At 35.6% G+C, this 18087-nt stretch overlaps 1 protein-coding gene and 1 long non-coding RNA gene across 2 annotated transcripts; one reads left to right on the top strand and one right to left on the bottom strand.

Moving 5' to 3' along the window:
• Positions 1055-3106, top strand: LOC18791432. Its single transcript, XR_002269954.1, has 7 exons — positions 1055-1233; positions 1601-1680; positions 1826-1895; positions 2299-2360; positions 2442-2536; positions 2588-2723; positions 2835-3106. It is a non-coding gene; the product is annotated as an uncharacterized LOC18791432 (long non-coding RNA).
• LOC18791863 (probable indole-3-pyruvate monooxygenase YUCCA3) lies at positions 4756-6904 on the bottom strand. The gene is made up of 3 exons (XM_007224965.2): positions 6230-6904; positions 5708-6079; positions 4756-5236 (listed from the first exon to the last, which is right to left on the bottom strand). Exons 1-3 carry the CDS (start codon positions 6902-6904, stop codon positions 5009-5011), a joined length of 1275 nt encoding a protein of 424 aa, XP_007225027.1. The 3' UTR covers positions 4756-5008.

The following is an 18087-nucleotide window of genomic DNA, read 5'->3' as shown; positions in this document are numbered from 1 at the left end:
TATTAGTTCAAGAGTTTGTAAGAAAAACAGTAGCTAACTAGGGTACGGAGATGTGTTTAAGGTGTAAACCGGGAGGGCGGAGCCTTGTGTAAAAGAAAGAGAGAGAGAGAGAGAGAGAGAGAGAGAGAGAGAGAGAGAGAGAGTGGAGGTGTCTAGGGTTTGAGAGGAATTTTCTGCAGAGTTTCAGTAGGAATTTAGACATACCTCAACCTTTGTGTGTTGTCATTTATTTATAGTGGTCTCAGAGGCTAGGGTTTCAGAGGAATAATTCCGTAGATGGAAAGGAATTATTCCTCCCTGATTTGGCGAGATTTGATTTATTTGATTTAAATCAAATCCCTAATTGGGGTAGAAATCAAATCAATCCCAAATTAATTAGGTAACTCCCCATTTAATTGGGTAACTCCCAATTAAATTGAGTAACTCCCAATTAGGTCAAATAATCCCCAAATGGAAGGAATTATTTGACCTAGGGTTTTGATTTAATTCGGTTCCCACAGTAATCTTCTCTTCTCATTCTAATTGTACCAGATGTCCCCGAAGCTATAGTCAATAAGATTCAGGGACTATGCTTGATATTGGAAACGCAGTAGTATCATTGTCATCACCACCTGTACTGCTACAAATTTATTAACTTTTCATTTGTGAATTCCCTCAGATCGATTCAACAAGTAACTTACAATTAGATGACGTATTTCACAAACAGAAATGCCACATATATCAAATACTATAGTTTCTATCTGTCATATATTTTTCTTACCTGTCCCATTTTTATTGTCTTGCAGTTGTTTCGACTATACAAATGGTTTAGCGGTGAGTTTTCATCTTTACAAAGATACAGGAATGCTATTTTCTTATTTTCGGGGTTTGTGTAGTTTTGGTTGCATCTCATTGTTCCCATGCATGTTTTGGTTAGACAGTGCGTAAGTAACACTTTCTGCTGAAAATAGTTCATTTTTTACTAACTTCTAGAAATAAACATGTATTTTTATACTAAATTTCTTCTTAAGTTTATTGCCTTTGTATTTTGTTTTCTTTTTGTTTAGTTTTTTTTTTTTTTTTTTTTTGGCCAGGGAGAGGGAAAGAGGGAGAGTTATGAGACTTTGTACTGTCTCAATTCAGCAATTGGTTTATTGTCAACAATTTCCTCTTTCGTGACTTTTTGAAGGATAACTTATTATGGAATGCAGGAAAACTTTTATGTCAAGGATAGATGAAAGTCTTTGAAACTAGGTATTTGTACATGAAACTGGACTACGTTTGATGATCAAATTAAAACTTGGAAGCTCATTTAGACGTGAAAAATGCAATTCAACAAAAACAAGGAATTTCCAATTTTTTGGAATCAACTGCTACTCTCTCTCTCTCTCTCTCTCTCTCTCTCTCTCTCTCTCTCTGTCTCTGTCTGTGTGTGTGTGTGCATATAACCTTTGTGAAAATTAATTAAAGTTACAAGTCTATTGCAAGAATCATGGTTACATTTTGTCACCATCACCTTGGTCTGACATATTATTCAAAGCTTTTATTATCTACTGAAACAAGCATAACTTAGTGTTAGTAGTATAAAGGTTCTCACATGTCTCTCACTCACCTATTTCAGGATTTAGTTGTGGGATACATGGGCGTGCCAAAATATTCTGGAATCAGCATGACTCAACATCCACAGTATGTTACAGTAAGGTAATATCGGTGCTCAGACTCTGTGTGCAGCTTTTCGTTGTGCTTATTGTTTATCATTGTGCTATTGCAATATTTTATTCTACTTTGGTGGTAAAGGAAAGAAATAAATAAAGATTTCTATTTTTTTCTTGCCTTCAAATGGTAGAAATGAACGTGGAAGAGAGATGCTCAGTCTGGTTGATAATCTTTTGGAGGTTACTCCAACAACTAGCAGTGTAAAACCCTTGATCCTATCCTATTTCTCTTTCTCTGTATTTTTGCAATTTGAAATTTAATGTTTATAGGACATAGTTTCCTTTGCACGAATTATTCTAAGCATGGCCAACCATTTGTCATGGAGACTGTTAAGGCATATGATAATGCTAAGTGGGGTACATGCTGTACCTTCTTTGTGATACTTTTTATTGGTGTATTCAGGGAATAGGACCTCCCCTTGAGGGGATCAAGAATAGAAATGTTTATCATTTTGCTGTATTAGACTCTATCTTCTGAAGAAAATATGCTTCATTTTTCTTGAAAATCATTTGGTTTGTAATGTAGGCTATAGCTCATCTGAATTTCTGGAGGACTCGCGAAATATATGCTGCTTACCATTGTTTTTACAATCTTGTTTCTCAGGAAAGGGTCCTGAACCTGCCCCAAAGTTTGTTGGCAATGTGATTGCTTTCTTGCTAAACTTGGTAAGGACTCTGATTGATGCATCTAAGAATTATAAAATTATATGCAAACTTTTATTTTATGACTTGGTTCTTGTTGAACAGATTGGCCCAAAGGGTCTGGAATTTTCTCGTTATTCACTCGATTACCATACCATCAGGAACTACCTGTATGTAAACCGAATATGGGGAAAACAAAGGTGCAACTTTCAATGTGTTACCTGATAGTAGAGTAGAGCTGAACCATGCAGAGCTGATCAGCATATGCCTTCATATGCAAAGAAGATTGTGGATACCTACAATAAGAATGGTGAAATCGATCGGATTCTTTCCAACAAGTGACTGCATTAGCTGGTGAAATGCAGATGATAAAGAGGGCACTTCAAGGTACACCGAATGTTGTCCTTAATCTTTTCTGTAAATATATATAGAACCAATTACGTATCGATCAATTCCTAGGTCTTCTCAGGTTGACATATATGTTTGCTATGATCATAGGTAATTGATTCCAAGCCAAGAATTCTACTGTTGAAGTCAAATTGATGATGGAAAGCTTCTGCTCAACCGAGGAGAAAAGTCAAGATCAGATAAAATAATGAAGTCAAGAAAATTGGCTGAGACTAAATTTTGGAAAAACAAACAGTTTAATGTACAGTTTGTCTTGGAGGTTTAGGGTTTTGGGTTTAGGGAATTATTAGACTTGTTATTTTTCACGTCGTTATATACTCATTTATTTATTTCTAAACCTCAAAGCTCATTTTAAGCAAAAACAAGCAAATGAAAATTAAATGAGAAGGTGTGCACAAAAATGACTGGGCATTAATCTTATGTACAAACCTAATGTATGGTAGTCAAAGATCAGTCAAACCGACCGTAGAGGAATGAATTCATTTAGAGTTCTCAAACTGAACCTTCAACACATACATGGATGCCATGCATAATTGAATGCAGAGACCTAATTAAGTACGAGGTTATGGTCCAAAAGCAGTAAGACAGCGAAAGGAATGTATCTGCATGAAAACATGAAGGAATGGGCTTTTTTTTCTTTCTTTTAAAAAAATATCTCGGGTGGTGGAAGTAGGGAAGGATATGGGTGGTAGCCTCCCCATGTGGTTTTCATTGTGGATAGCAGGGTGGGCTAATGAGAACCTTAGAAAACCCAGTGAGAATTGACAAAAGTGCAGTTGTGGAATTCATTTTGTAGGCTCAAAATGCTGCAACTTTAAGTAGACAAGCTTTGCTTCTTTATGCTTGGAAAGAGAGAGCCACAAACAGCATGCACTTGAAGAATTGAATTGGTTTTCTTTCTTTACAATATTTGAGTTTGTGGTGGTGAAGAAACAGCATGGGGACTCATATGGGTTGTCTTTTCCTACTTACAACACATCATTCTGTACTGACGAAAAAAAACACACACACAAACACATCATTCTGAGAAAAAAGTAATTTTGGTATTAAAAGAAGCATATCGTGCTAATCAGAGAAGCAAAAGGAAACTTTTGGCTGATATTAGTTGGATAGAAGTGAAAAGGGGTTTACCCCAATCCTTTTCAATGATTTAGGAAGGGTTGCTAACCCAAAACTACATTTGCATACTATCCAATGGGTTTTGGCAGTTGGACTTTTTTTCAAAGGGGAAATAGAGGTTGGTTCGAGTTTTGAGTTTTGGCAGAAATTATTTAGTGAGGGCGCTATATATGGATTCTTCATGTGAACCTTCATATTAGTCATAGGATTATTTCATTAAACTTAAGTGAAGTTACTAATACGAAAGTCCACATCTATAGCACGCACCATCACCATAGAACAACTCTTGAATTTTGACCCCAGAGAGGATTGTGAGGATTGGAGTATTTAGAAAGCACTTTTTCAAAAAAGCTTTGGAAGTAGAGTTGGCTTATACATTAAACTATCCTATAAATACAGTTTTTTCATTTTTATATTTGGTTATACCTGGTAAAACATTGTTATATGATCATGCTATTTTAAACTTCTGACGCAATAATTCTAGCTGTGAAAATTGTGTTTGATTTGGGCACGAAACAAGTATTTGAAGTTTCATGCCAATGTTGAAAACCCCAAGAATTGTATATCCTTCTAGGTTCTATCCATGTGCAAGGCAACATGGGGAGGAGACCTATTTCTTTCTGAAAAGTTCAGACACAGTCAGAATCTTTTTGAATAGATTTGTGATGTTGGAAAGTGGTGGACCAGGGGCCCACATCATTTATTGGGCCCTTGGTGGGCCAGCTTGGGTTGAGAGAGGAGAGCCCATCAATTATAGTTATGACTAGTGGGCCAACTTCAACTTAACCAAAACCAAAAAAGAACTTGTGTGCTGTGTGTGTGTGTATATATATATATATGTAGAGAGAGAGAGAGAGAGAGAGAGGGAGAGAGAGAATCTCATTCATTTGACTGGGAATTGGATTATTATTAATAAATTTGAATACAAGATTCCATAGGAAATAAAGAATAAGCCTCATCTTCCTTTGACAAATTTATGTCCAATTATTTTTGATGTGTTAGGTTTTCTACAGGAGAGGGCTACCTTTCTGTATTCTACATTATTTTCTACACAAAACTGATCCCAGTTTTGGTGGACCAGTCACCAAATTATACACATAAAAAAAAGAAAAAAAACTAAAAAATAATTTGGTGACTCTGAAATTTTAGAAATGTGAAATGCATCTGCGATGTCTAGCTGCAACAGATTTCCTCTTCTGCTTGGTTTCTTCTTTCCAGCTCTTGGCAATGTCCTGTGAGACTCCCATGGCATCTAGTGAGGCTCCAGATAGTCCTCTCCTTGTGAACCCAACTGCGTAAAGCCCACCTTTCCCTTTCCACCCATTTGGGAATGAATTCTTGGGAATTCCTTCTCTTGAAAAGAATTCATTTTCCTGCACAACATTCCAGGAAAATTTTAGTTTCAAGACCATCCAACTTTAGAAATACTGAGGAGACTTATCTAAACCTTAACTTTTCCATTTAAAGAAACATGGTAATAAATACCAAAACAGTAAGACATAAATACAAAATCAACTTGTATGAAAAAGAAAATTTCAGGTAAAGTGGATAAGAAAACTTCTCCAATAATATAATTTTGGATTTGGATCCTCATTTTAAATAAATAACTCTCTTCTACCAGATCTTGGTAATGAAAAAGACAAAATCATTACAAAAAAAATCTGACAACCAAGACATCAAATTCTGAAGAAGGAAGCTAACAAAAAAATATAATAATAGAGGGAGAGGGAGAGAAACAGAGGAAGAAAAAAAAAACTGCCATAACTGTCACAGTGATTGAAAAATAGAAGCTTCCAAACCAAACACATTGAGATGGAAATATTGTAATAAAATTTAGTTCTGACCTTGAGCCATGAAGGAACATTGCTGCGATACCCAGTTGCCAAAATGACAGAATCAATCTCAAGATTTTGTCCATCAACAAGTTCAACTCTACCATGAGAAAACCTCTTGATTCCAGGGACCACCTTGATCTCACCAGATCTTATTTTCTGTAAGGCACCAATATCCAACACAGGGGTCTTCCCTGAAATGTTCTTGAGTTCCAATGGCCCTAAAGATGGTCTTCTAAGACCATATTTTTCAAGATTTCCAAATATTAGCCATGCCAGTATCAGCAATATCTTATCAGCAAGCCAAAGTGGTAGCCATTTCATCAACAAAACTGCTAATCCAAATGTTGACTTTCCACAAATTTCCCTTGGCAAGACATGAACCTGTGAGACCAAAAACAGAAAAGAATAACAGATTTAAGTCCAAGTTTGAACTTTGAATTTTTACTAATAGATAACATGATACTTTTATTCAAAAACTGTCGTCCATGAGATTTGAATTCAGGACAGAATTTGTGAAATTTCTTTACTTACCGAACTCCGAACCACCATTGAAGGGCTTGCATTGTGATTGCAAAGATCAAGAGAGACTTCCATGCCTGAATTTCCACAGCCAACAACTAGTACTTGCTTACCACGGTAAGCCACGCCAGATTTGTAGTCACAAACATGCATGACATTGCCACCAAACTCTTCCAAGCCTTCGAATTCTGGCACTACTTTCTCTGCGTTCTCTCCGGTGGCCACCACGAGCCACCGGCAAATGTACTCAACCTCCGCAGCAGCGGGGTTTGAATTGCTTGTTGAAACAATGGTCTTGACCCTCCACAGACCAAAGGTCTCATCATACTTGGCAGACTGGACTGTCTCATTGAACTGGGGGCTGATGTCAAAATGTTGAGCATAGGACTCTAGGTAGTTGATGAACTGGTTTTTAGTGGGGTATTCTGGGAAGTCCTCTGGGAATGGGAAATTGGGTAATTGGCAGAATTGCTTGGGGAGGTGAAGCTTGAGCCGATCATATGTGCGCTTTTGCCAAAGAGAAGCAATGCAATTGGCTCTTTCTAGGATAATGAAAGGGACACCCTGTTCTTTAAGGCCAGCACCAACAGCTAGGCCTGAAGGACCTGCCCCAACTATAACAGGTCCATTCACCCAAATGCATCTCCTAGCAAAAAGGTCATCTTGGTCAAATGAGTGAGGAACCATTTGGGGTATGTTGTTATGACAGGTACCATTATACATCATGATGAAGAAGTATGTTTGTCTTTTGGAAAGACAATAGGTGGTGAGAGAGATAGGTTATGGAAAATATTGGTTGCCCAATAGTATTTTGTTGCACAAAACAAAAGCAGTGAGAAAAAATGGAGATGGTGCTGTTTTGGTTTATGAAGAAAGTGGTGGTGGGATGAATTGTTTTGAACTATGTGGATCAAAAGATTGGACAAAGAGGAGTTGGAGATAGAGAGAGAAGCAAATGGAAGATGTTTGAAATGATGTGTGAGAGGGAGAGAGGGATGGAGGGGTTTAAATAAAGGAGAGGGGTATTTGGCCATGAGAGCAAGCATGTGACTGGGATTTGAAAACGATGCCTTTTAGCCTTCGAGGGTCATTTCCAAATGATAAGCTTAGGGCCGCCTTCTTTTGTTTATTACAAACCTTAATTTATTGAATTAGAATTTAGAACCCTCCAAAATATATCCCACAATCTGCCAAATTTAATTCAAGTCGATACGGAGGGTGAAGTAATTAGTTACGATACAAATAAGCTAACGATTCGATTCCTTTTAATGTAATAGAAATAAAAACCTGAGTCATTTAGTTATGAAAATTGCAGTATACGTCAATCTCTGTAAAAGTGAGATTCTCAAAATACAAGAAGTCTCACTCACGATAAGAGGTTGACATATATAGTAGTCCCATAAAAGAATTACATTCTAAACCTTTTGTGAAAGCGGTCTTTTTTTGGTTCTAATCCTGTTGTATTATCTCTTCTAACTTATTTCGGAGTGGACAAGCCACCCACTTGAGGTGACCAAGAAATTAACCAGCTACATAGACTCTGAACCCCTTGTCAAGGAGCACATGGATGTAGCCTTTTTTTTCCAGGGGTGGGTTCCAATAAGATAAGGCCCCCTATAAACTTAGCTCCAATGGCTAAAAAAACTGATATTTGACTTCTTTGGTTTTTAACTCCTTCCAGCAGTCAAAACTCTGGTTTGTCCAATCAAGGACTGAATCCAACTCACAAACCCCACATTGATTAGCACACGTCTAAATTCTATTGAACCAACTCTGTCCAATCAAAGAGCCAGTCAAAATATTTTCCTCCTTCATAGTGCAGAAAAATTTGGCTTGAAAAATAAGGCCTAGTCAGTGGGGCCTTGGCTAAACAAACCCTGATTGAGGCTAAAACAAAAGTTTTTATAAGGAAGTACTTGTTTGGGAATATAATCATGCCCATGCAGTCTTGAATCTTGTCCTTGATAGAGACTGATCAAATCATGCATTGCCGACACTGGTTTCTGCAGGAAACATCTAGACGCAATATGCCATAATATGATAATCATTAGCTTGTATATAAACTATATTTTTTCATGCCTTGCGCTTACAAATTACCCATCACTTTCAGCAAGCAATTTAATGGTCCAAAGAAGAAAAAAAAAGATGAACATGTTGAAAAAGGTCAGTGGAAACTATACCAGAGCTGTCGTTGTTAAACAATGCATGCCAAGAAGCTATAGAGCAATTTTATGCCACAATAAAGCAACTTTCAAGAATCACATAGTTGCAAATTTGTTGCTTTAATTCTAGAACACTGTCTTCTTTGAACATACTTTAAAATCTAGAATTTGCAACATGAAGTTCCATTCTTGCAACAAATGGCCGAACCAGAATGACTTGTTATCTATGTGCTGTCCATATCAGTGTTATCTCGTCCCGCCTTTTTGGCATATTTATATGCTTTGTTGACATTGATGGGAATGAAAATCAAACACAACATCTTGGGTGGTGTAAAGGTAAGTGCTCTTCTAATCATTATAGTATATATATATTTTGTAAATCTTTGTACAAATAATTTTAGGGATGAAAATCGAATACAGGACTTTAATTGTAGGGCAAACGCTCATACAAACAATACTAAAGTATAAAAAATACTCTTAATTACTTAAATTACAAACTTTTGCGTTTTGAAATTTGTAATCCGTTAATTAATTGAAAAAGATAAATACAATATACATATCATATATATGATAATGAGTTGTTCCCGTAATCTCAGGGTACCTATCTCTAAAATGCACATGCTTTATTGGTTTGTAAGGAATGATATGTAGGTACTAGTTTAATCAACCAGTCATTGCATATAGTAAAATTTGGCAACAAAATGTTCTATCAATGCAAGCAATATTAGCTATATAGCCTACAGATTAGATGAATTTTGACTGAGTAGCATGTCAATGGCTCCACGGAAGTCGGGCGAGGGAACGTACATGTACCTATGTCTAATGCACACCTCCTACTCTAATAATCACCTCACCCGTCAAATTGCTTATAAAACCAAGTTTCATCTTTATTTACCTATTTAACTTTTTGTCCTCTTTCCTTTCTCCTTCCCTCTTTATGGTCTTGTTTGAAATTGCTTACGTACGAAGCACTTAAACTCATATACACTTTTGCAAAGCATTTTCCTAGCAATACATCTAAGGTTTTCTGGCAAATGAAATCATAAGTATTTATTGTTTTCCTAAAGTGCTTTTAACCCTTTCAAAACTAGTCTAATTAACTATAGTTTTATTTATTTATTTTATAGTTTATAGCACCACAAAAAAAAAAAAATAAAGTTCATAAGAAAGGGTGTCATGTGTAATGGGTAAAATACAGTGGTTTTAGTCTTAAATCCATTCATTTCTTTACAAAGCGCATTTTTTTTTTTTCAATAATGACCTAATTAATGTGTATGTACATATGTCAAGGTCTTATTTATAGAAATAAATAAAGTTTAATGTGGACTTATAACTAAACAAATTTGACACGCGTATAGGAGTACTTATTTATAATTCAAAAGGTAGACTTGAACTCTGACTTATATGAATCATTTGGTGAACAAATTTAATGTTCGATCATAGTACCCATTTATAATTCAAAGACTAGAGTTGAACTTAACTTGTCTGAAGGTAAACGTTTTACCACTGAATATATAAACGCTCACCTAAAGTGCAGATCAGATCAGGATTCATTTCAAAATTGATAAACATAAGAAAAACGTTTAGACAAAGGGAGAAAACGTTTTCTAAGCACGTAATGATTTGCAGCTTGTGTCAAAACGTTTTCTCTTTTCTCCCTTTCCTATAATTTCATATATAGGAAAGGGAGAAAACGTTTTCTAAGCATTAAACTTTCCTATACATGAAATTTAAAAACAAAAATGTGACTAATAATAATTTTAAAAATGGACTTGTGACTCGAGTGGTTAAGAGTTTTATTTTTTTATTTTTATTTTTATTTTTTATACTTGATTAAGAGCAGTTACTCCTGCAATGAGGTCTTGTGTTTGAATCTCTCATCCACTAATATCACTTATACCTGAAAAAATAATAATAATAATAATAATAATTCTAGGCTCACTAAACTTGTTTAGTAGATGCAAAAGGGCCTTACGAATTACTAGTCTTTTTAATATACATGGTAGTGGTGAGGATGTACGCAGGTCATGAAACACAATCTGTCAGAAAAAAATGAAATGAAAATCATATTAACCAAATTAGCTAAATGGTTTACATTATTGAATGAACAAGTTAATAACCAATGATTATGCACATAATTGCATGATACGGAGGCATCCACTCACTACTACATTTTACAATTTGCACGACGAAGAGAATTTGGTCGCACAAAGTACATTTGAGTCGCACAAATTTTAGCGCGGCAGAAACTTCGTTACGCTGAATCCGTCGCGCAAATATCGTGAAGAAAGACTTTGTGCGACCAAGTTTTTTCATTGGTCGCGAAAAACTGAGCGACGGTTAACCTTCACTGCACAAAAAGTTTAAGGACGACACAATTGTTCGTCTCTCAAACCTTTGCTCGACGACAGCACGTTCGTTGCGAGTACACAATGCGAAGGTTTATATTCATCACGCATAAATGTAGGGGACGAGAGAACGGTTCGTGTCGTAAACATTTGCGCCATGACATTTGTCGGCTTGTATTCGTCGCGCAGAAATGTAGGGACGAGATAACTGTTCGTGCCACAATTATTTGCGCAACGACTTTTGTTGCACAATGAATTTGTCTTCGTCGTGCAATTCTCTTTCACGAGATGAAATATTTCTTCACACAAAAATAAAATATATTTTTTTAAATTTAGTTTTACGTTTTTGTATTTTGTAAAAACATGAATTGACGTGACGAAAAGAGTTTCTTCGAGCAAAAAAATATATTTTTTATTTAATTTAATTATTATTATTTTTTATTTTGTGCAAAAAATATTTTTGGTTTTTTGGTTTTTTTTGTTTGGTAATAAAATGAAATTGCAATAATAAAAAATGTAATGAAGAGAAATTTGTTTTTATAAAATAATATAAATGAGTACAAGAGAAATGTTTAAAATGCAATTAATAAAGTAAAAGACTAATCAAACAATGTTCCAAAATCTACTTGGTCGTCTGGTAAATGCAACTCGAAGGTCTGGGCATTGTCGATAGGAGCAGAGGTGGGGTGGCCATGCTCGGGTTGAAGGGGCTAGGAGGTCGACGAAGGACCAAAATACGGGATTGGAATGCCGGACCGGAGCGAGGGACTCTAGAAGCACAAACATATGACCCTTAAGCTCGGCCACCGTTGCTGTCAAAACAGTCACCTCGTTTGACTGCAACGATGAACAGGGTCTAGGTTCCCACAGCTGAGCATTCCCCATCATTCGACAATATGTCCCTGGCCTCCTTCTGGGAGTCTGATCCAAGGTCTCTGTCAAGATCTGAAAACCCAGCATCCTGTGGATGATCCACAGACTCGAGCGGAGTATCGGGAGGAAGTTGGGAGGCGAACTCCTTAAGAACCAACTAGCTCTTCTCCATCATCGTCGTCTGTTTAACATAACATAAAATGTTAATTAAAACATTCATATAATAACCATAAAACTTGAATGCGTAAGATAATAATTAAAATTAAAGAATATTTACATGAAGGGACTCGGCCAACTCATTCATAGGTCGAACATAAACGTCGCTAAAGACATCGATCTCCGGGAATTTGGACCCCCCCTGAATTGAACAAGAGAAGAAAACTGTTAGTACGAAAAAAAAAAACAAATTAATATTAATGACATATTAAAAATTGAATATAAACGATTTTATTATTACCCGCCGTCTCGTGTCCATCCTATATGAGAAGGGCCTGGAACCTGAATGGTGGAGAAGAGTCTTCATGTTCCTATTGCCCTTATTTAATTTAGCCTTCTTCTGTTATAAAAAAAATAAACGTATTAGTTGAAATTGAAATGAAATATAAAAAATTAAATAAATATTAGTAAGAAACGTGTAATAATTTTGAACTTAATATAATAAAAAACCACATAATAGGGCGCCTGAAAATGACCGCAGAGCCACACCTAACTATCCTCCCGCCCCTCAAGCTCCTTCAGGCAACCCTCCTAAAGAGCGACCTGCGGATCATCAAACAAAGTTTAACATAATGTAATTAAAATACAAAAAGAAGAAAATATCTTCTCAATCGTTCTCCACCAATTGCTAATCACAAATAATATCTCTATAGACAACGACATTAATGGCGTTAGTATGAATTTACATTAATACTTTTAAACTAACGACAAAAAATATTTTACCCAAGAAACGTAATGAATTCCTAACAGAGAGAGAGGAAGAGGCAGAGGCAATCTGCAAATTTTTTGCAGATTGCCTTTGCAACAGCTGAATACAGATTATATATTTCACGAAGGCCTTTGCGCGATGAAAGGGGGTTTCATCGCACAAACTTTTGTTGCTTAAAATTTCACATTAAAACTCATTTTCGTCGTGCAAATTACACTTTTCGTCGCACTAGTAAGTGCCAACATCATACATTACACGACGAGTTTTCGTCGCGCTAGTGCCCCTTTTTCGTCGCTCAAATTACACTTTTCGTCGCGCTGGCACGTGCCTACATCCTACTTTATGTGACTAAACAACTTTCGTCACGCAACTAATTGTCGTTGCGCAAATACTCTTTTTTCGTTGCGAAAGTTTTTGACCCCAAATAAATATCCCCACGTTTTCTTGCGCGACAATAAAGTGTTTTATAGCACTATGTTTTCTTTCGCAACGATACGTATCATTGCGCAAGTGTCTGGCGCCAAATAATATCATCCCACGTTTTCCTTGGAAGCTTTATGCGACGATAATTTGTATTGTCGCGCTAAGTGTCTTTCGCAACAATACGTTTCGTCGCTCAAGTTTTTGGCGCCAAATAAAATAAGCCCGCGTTTTTCTTACTAACTTTATGCGACTATAACCAGTACTGTCGCGCTAAGTAATCTTGTGCGACGATATGTGTCGTCGGGCAAGTTTTGCGATGGTGTGTGCGACGCATGCATTTTTTCGTTGCGCAAGAATTTTTTGTGTGACGAATAACTGTTTGTCGCGCAAAGAGTAAAACATAGTAGTGACTATAAGGAGAAATTATAAAATACTACAGTAGTATGGTCACGTGGTATATTTTGTACAAATGTTATAATATGGGTGTACATTGTTTATTTTTTCCCCCCTTCCTATTTATAAATATCCACTAATATTATAATACGTGTACAAAATATAACATGTGACCGTACTATACAGCAGTATTTTATAATCTCCCCACTAGAAGAATGGCTGTTTCTGTTTGGTTGCGTTTCCAAAATTGGAAAGAGTTAAGAAAGAGAATTAGAATCTAGGGAAGCGAGTTTAAGCAAACTATTCTCTTCTTGTCGTCACTCCCCATGCATATGTAGCGATCGACGACTTAATTAGATTTGAAATTGAGTTTAGTTTATCAAGACTCTCTCAAGAGCAACTTGAAATTGAAAATGCATACATGGATCTTTGATCTTTCTGGTTCATCGAACGTACACGTTTCTCATCGAGACAGAGCTGACAAGGACATGCATGGTGCGACCAAGTGGAGCAGGTGATTTAGGGTCCTAGATTCACACTTGAACCTGGGAAGTCTCACAAAACCTATTGGAAGTTGAAATCACAGCATGCATCAATTCCTTGTTCTTGCATTGAAACTAGTATTTTATTTGAGACCAAAATTTTCAATTTCATCAACACCGGTGTAATATACTGAATCTACCCAAATTATAACTTCGAAAAATCACACGCAGCTGGCGGATCCACTTGAGGGCAAGTGAAGGCTACTGCCTCTACTCACCCTTTCTGCCACTCATGAGATTCTATTGATGCTCTTTTGAGTAAGGTATGCTACGAGGGCAAACTGTATGGAAGAAGGAATTAGAAACTATCATATTTATATGTGATGAAAATGATGAATGAAGTTAGAGATTTGGGAAATGGCTTTTCAATGTTTTAATTTGTGTGAGATATTTAGTATAAATTAATATTAGGATATACGCATATGTAGAATTTCTCAATTATATTCCTATATATCTCTTGACTACTCAAATAAATTTGAGTCTCAAACTAATGATTTCTTATTGCAATTTGATCTATATCTTGCTCTCATTAAGAAAAGTTCATGGATACGAACTCAATAAACGTTTTACAATTTAAATGAATGATCACATGTTGGAAGTATCTGTATTTACAAAAGCTCTAATTTTCGTGCTTATTCTAGTTGTGGTTCAATTTATGCATAATGAAAAGGAGCATTGAAATGGTCTTAGTTCTTGAATAGTCATAAATAAAAAATAAAATAAAAAAGTAACGAAGATTGAGATAATTATTGAATTTCCTTTACCAATTGGCAATGGGGGAGTAGTCCAACTCCTTATAAACTCAAATTAGGTCCCTTAAGTTTTCAATATAAGACAAACACTCTTAACACGCCTGCACGTGCGGGGAACTTCACGTGGACAACACATAAACTTTTCAATGTGGGACAAACACTCTCAACACGCCCCTGCACGTGTACTAAACTTTCAAACCTAACACGTGGACAATACATATTGGGTGCGTAGGAGCACGTACGTAGGGCCCAACACATGAAGTCTTGCTCTTATATTATGAAGGATTTTCCACCCCAAAATCAATTCGCAATGGGGGAATAGCCCAACTCCTTATAAACCTAGGTTAGGTCCCTTAATTTTTCAATGTGAGACAAACATTCTCAACGTATACAGCTTTCTCTAGTCTTGCGTCTAACAAAAGATTAACAAGTTATTTACCTTAGAAATCATTATTGGTTTAACCAAAGAGAAATATTATGGAGGGAAAAGAGGTATCACACGTGCATGTAACCTTGGTTTTATGAAGTGTATTCTTTTCATGCAGATTAAGATGATGAGGAGGTTTTTGGTTCTTCATAGGATATTATTCAGAGAGCTTTGGAATAAGTAGAACCCTCGATCATTTCCAAATGTTGATGGTGGCCTCATCTATATATTATCTTAATCCACGAGCAAAAAGCCTTGTGTGTCTTGCTTTGTGTGTTCTTGCATACGTGTGTGCATATGTTTCATCATTCCCAGCTGCCTTGAAAAGTTACACGAGCCTGCTAAAAAGAGAGTGATAATCTACGTTGGTGGAGCTTCTGCAAGGCTGTCAACTATTAAGTGTGTGTGGGATCCATATAAATATTTATGCATCTCACGAGTGCATGATCAGAAAAGCGTATACTTGATGAGATTGTCCTTGTAGATTATATTATTTCAGCATTATGAGGAAAAGTTGCAACAAAAGCTTAAAGCTACTCTCCCGAGAAGTTGATCAAAATAATAAACATGGATATCTCTAGAAACTTGAGTAATATCTTGACAATGATGATTGTATTGATATCGATCAAAACGTCGTGATCGAGCCTCAATGATATGATATTAATGATAGTATTATGGAATCATTCAATCACTTTAGTTCGAGTGTTGCTTTTGAATTTAAGATTAAACAAGAGGTTATTATGTTAGGACCATGTTATTATGATTGTGAGAAAAGTTAGCAATTAGGTTTATGGTATATTGTGGAGTCCAATTGTTGTAATTTTTAGCATCTTTCTTTAGGGTTCTAGGGCTTCCCTATTTAGAGGATTTGTGTTTTACAAATTGACACTGCACCACTATGTGGTTTTAATAACACTTTTACATGATAATCACTTCTAAATAATTAGTTTACTGTTGGTGGAGGAGCATACCATATTCATATTTATGTGAAGCAATGGTCATACTCACTAACTTTATGTTAAATTTGAATTGCGTTATATTATGTCTTTCAAATATTCCCACCACTACATACGTATATATATATATATATATATTACATTGACCATCTACTAAATAATTTGAATCTTTGAGAAATCTTTAGCTCCTTCTCTTATAAGTTATACCTTATAGACACACACGTAGATCACTCATTGTGTTATTGATTGAGATTTTCAAATGTTGTGAGAGAGAGAGAGAGAGAGAGAGAGAGCTAAGCGGCTAAGCCCTATGGATTTGCTTTGTGAATGTGAGGGTTGCAATTGTTTCTTCATAATGAAATAAGGGTCACATGGAATAACATGAGAAGAAGAGAGAACTAGCAGAGTAAGATAATGAAAAAAATCCACCACCCCCCTCCTCCCAAAAGCCTCCATATAGGCATCTTCTGCGCAAACACATTGACAAAATATATAGCTTTTCTTCTAATATTCTTCTTATTCTCGTATCGCTTACCGTCCCAAATCTTTCCCTAATTTGACTCTGTGATCTCTCATTTGACTCTTTCATAAACATTAGGCATGCGATCATAATTAATGCAAGTATACTTTGCAAATAAATTATTCCGTGTTTCCATCCAATGACACATATCTTTATTAGGCAACTAATAATTCCGTCACCAAAAAGATATTGCTATAATTAAAAGAGTATTGTTGAAACAAAACCTCCATATATTGATTGAATGAAAAAAAAAAAATTATGAGTATGAAATAAAGAAAATATCATAATATGAATGTGAAAAATAAATAAATAAATAAATAAGAGATCATGTAGAAAGATGCCACACAAGACCTACATACGACCCTGCATGTGACCTAATCAAGACTATAATGAGTCGTATATTATATATAGGTTGGTGCTCAACAAATCAATGCTTTAGCCTTTGTTCATTTCTTTTTCCTTATTTATTTGTGCACACAAGAACATCCGGACAAATATCATTTGCACTTTTTTATGTGATGGGTTTTGAACTCCTTTCAATTTGTTATTTTATACATTTAATTAATTATTTGATCGTTGGTGGAGTTTGGTCAGAATGAAAAAAGGCTAGAAAATCTCATCAAGAGGAACAAAAAATTGGTGCTACTATGGGAATGGAATTAAAGAAAGAATACAAATCAAGCAAAAGCAGCAATTAGAAAGTGAGATATATGAAATCATTAAATTGGGTAAGCTCAATTTCTTGTTAATTATTCTCAAATTAATATGACACACCTTTCCCATAATTAGATTCAGTTAATTAGGTTGTTGCAAAGTTTAAATAAATGAATGAATGAAAGTCTAGTTCAATTAAACCATCCAAAGGATTATATTTGAGTGTGGGGATTGATTTTTAAATAGTGATACATGTAGAGAGCATCTCGCAATCAAGATGGAAGTCTAGCATGTCTCAAAGGATATGAGCATTTTTCACACATTTTCAATTAGTTTTGGATTGAATTTTGTCTTTCTAATATGGTATCAAAGTTATCTCATCCACATGGCACATAAGAATTGTTCACGTGTTAGACATAAAAAAAGGCCATAATTGAGGGAGCGGGTGGATAGTATCCTACATCGAAGATGGTAGCCTAGCATAAAATGTTGGATCTCTCCATCTGTTGCCAATTAATTTTAGGTTGGATGCTCACATTCTAACATGCACAGAGAATTTTCTACTCCCTATTTTCAAAGATATATACTATCTATTATGTTACATCTTCTAATGGGTTCGATATCTAGTTTTGGCTGGCCTCAAGAGAGACTTACATGATAAACGAGTCGGATAATAAAATTCTCGTCCATTTGGGAGCACACTAAAGGCCTAGACCAATCCAACTAATACCTTATTAGTCCATATCTACAAGTTGGGTATGAATGATGACGTGATGTAAGTAGCTATGTCATAAACTAAAAATTTCTCAATAATATTTATTAATGGTAAGAAAAGTAGTTTTTTCTCCTATATTTTGAATCATTACATGTATGATTGATTTGTTAAGATCTCATC

Source organism: Prunus persica, chromosome G1 (assembly GCF_000346465.2).
Source record: "Prunus persica cultivar Lovell chromosome G1, Prunus_persica_NCBIv2, whole genome shotgun sequence".
Lineage (NCBI taxonomy): Eukaryota > Viridiplantae > Streptophyta > Magnoliopsida > Rosales > Rosaceae > Prunus > Prunus persica.
Note: the sequence above shows the minus strand (reverse complement) of the source record. Positions and strands in the feature narration are given on the sequence as shown.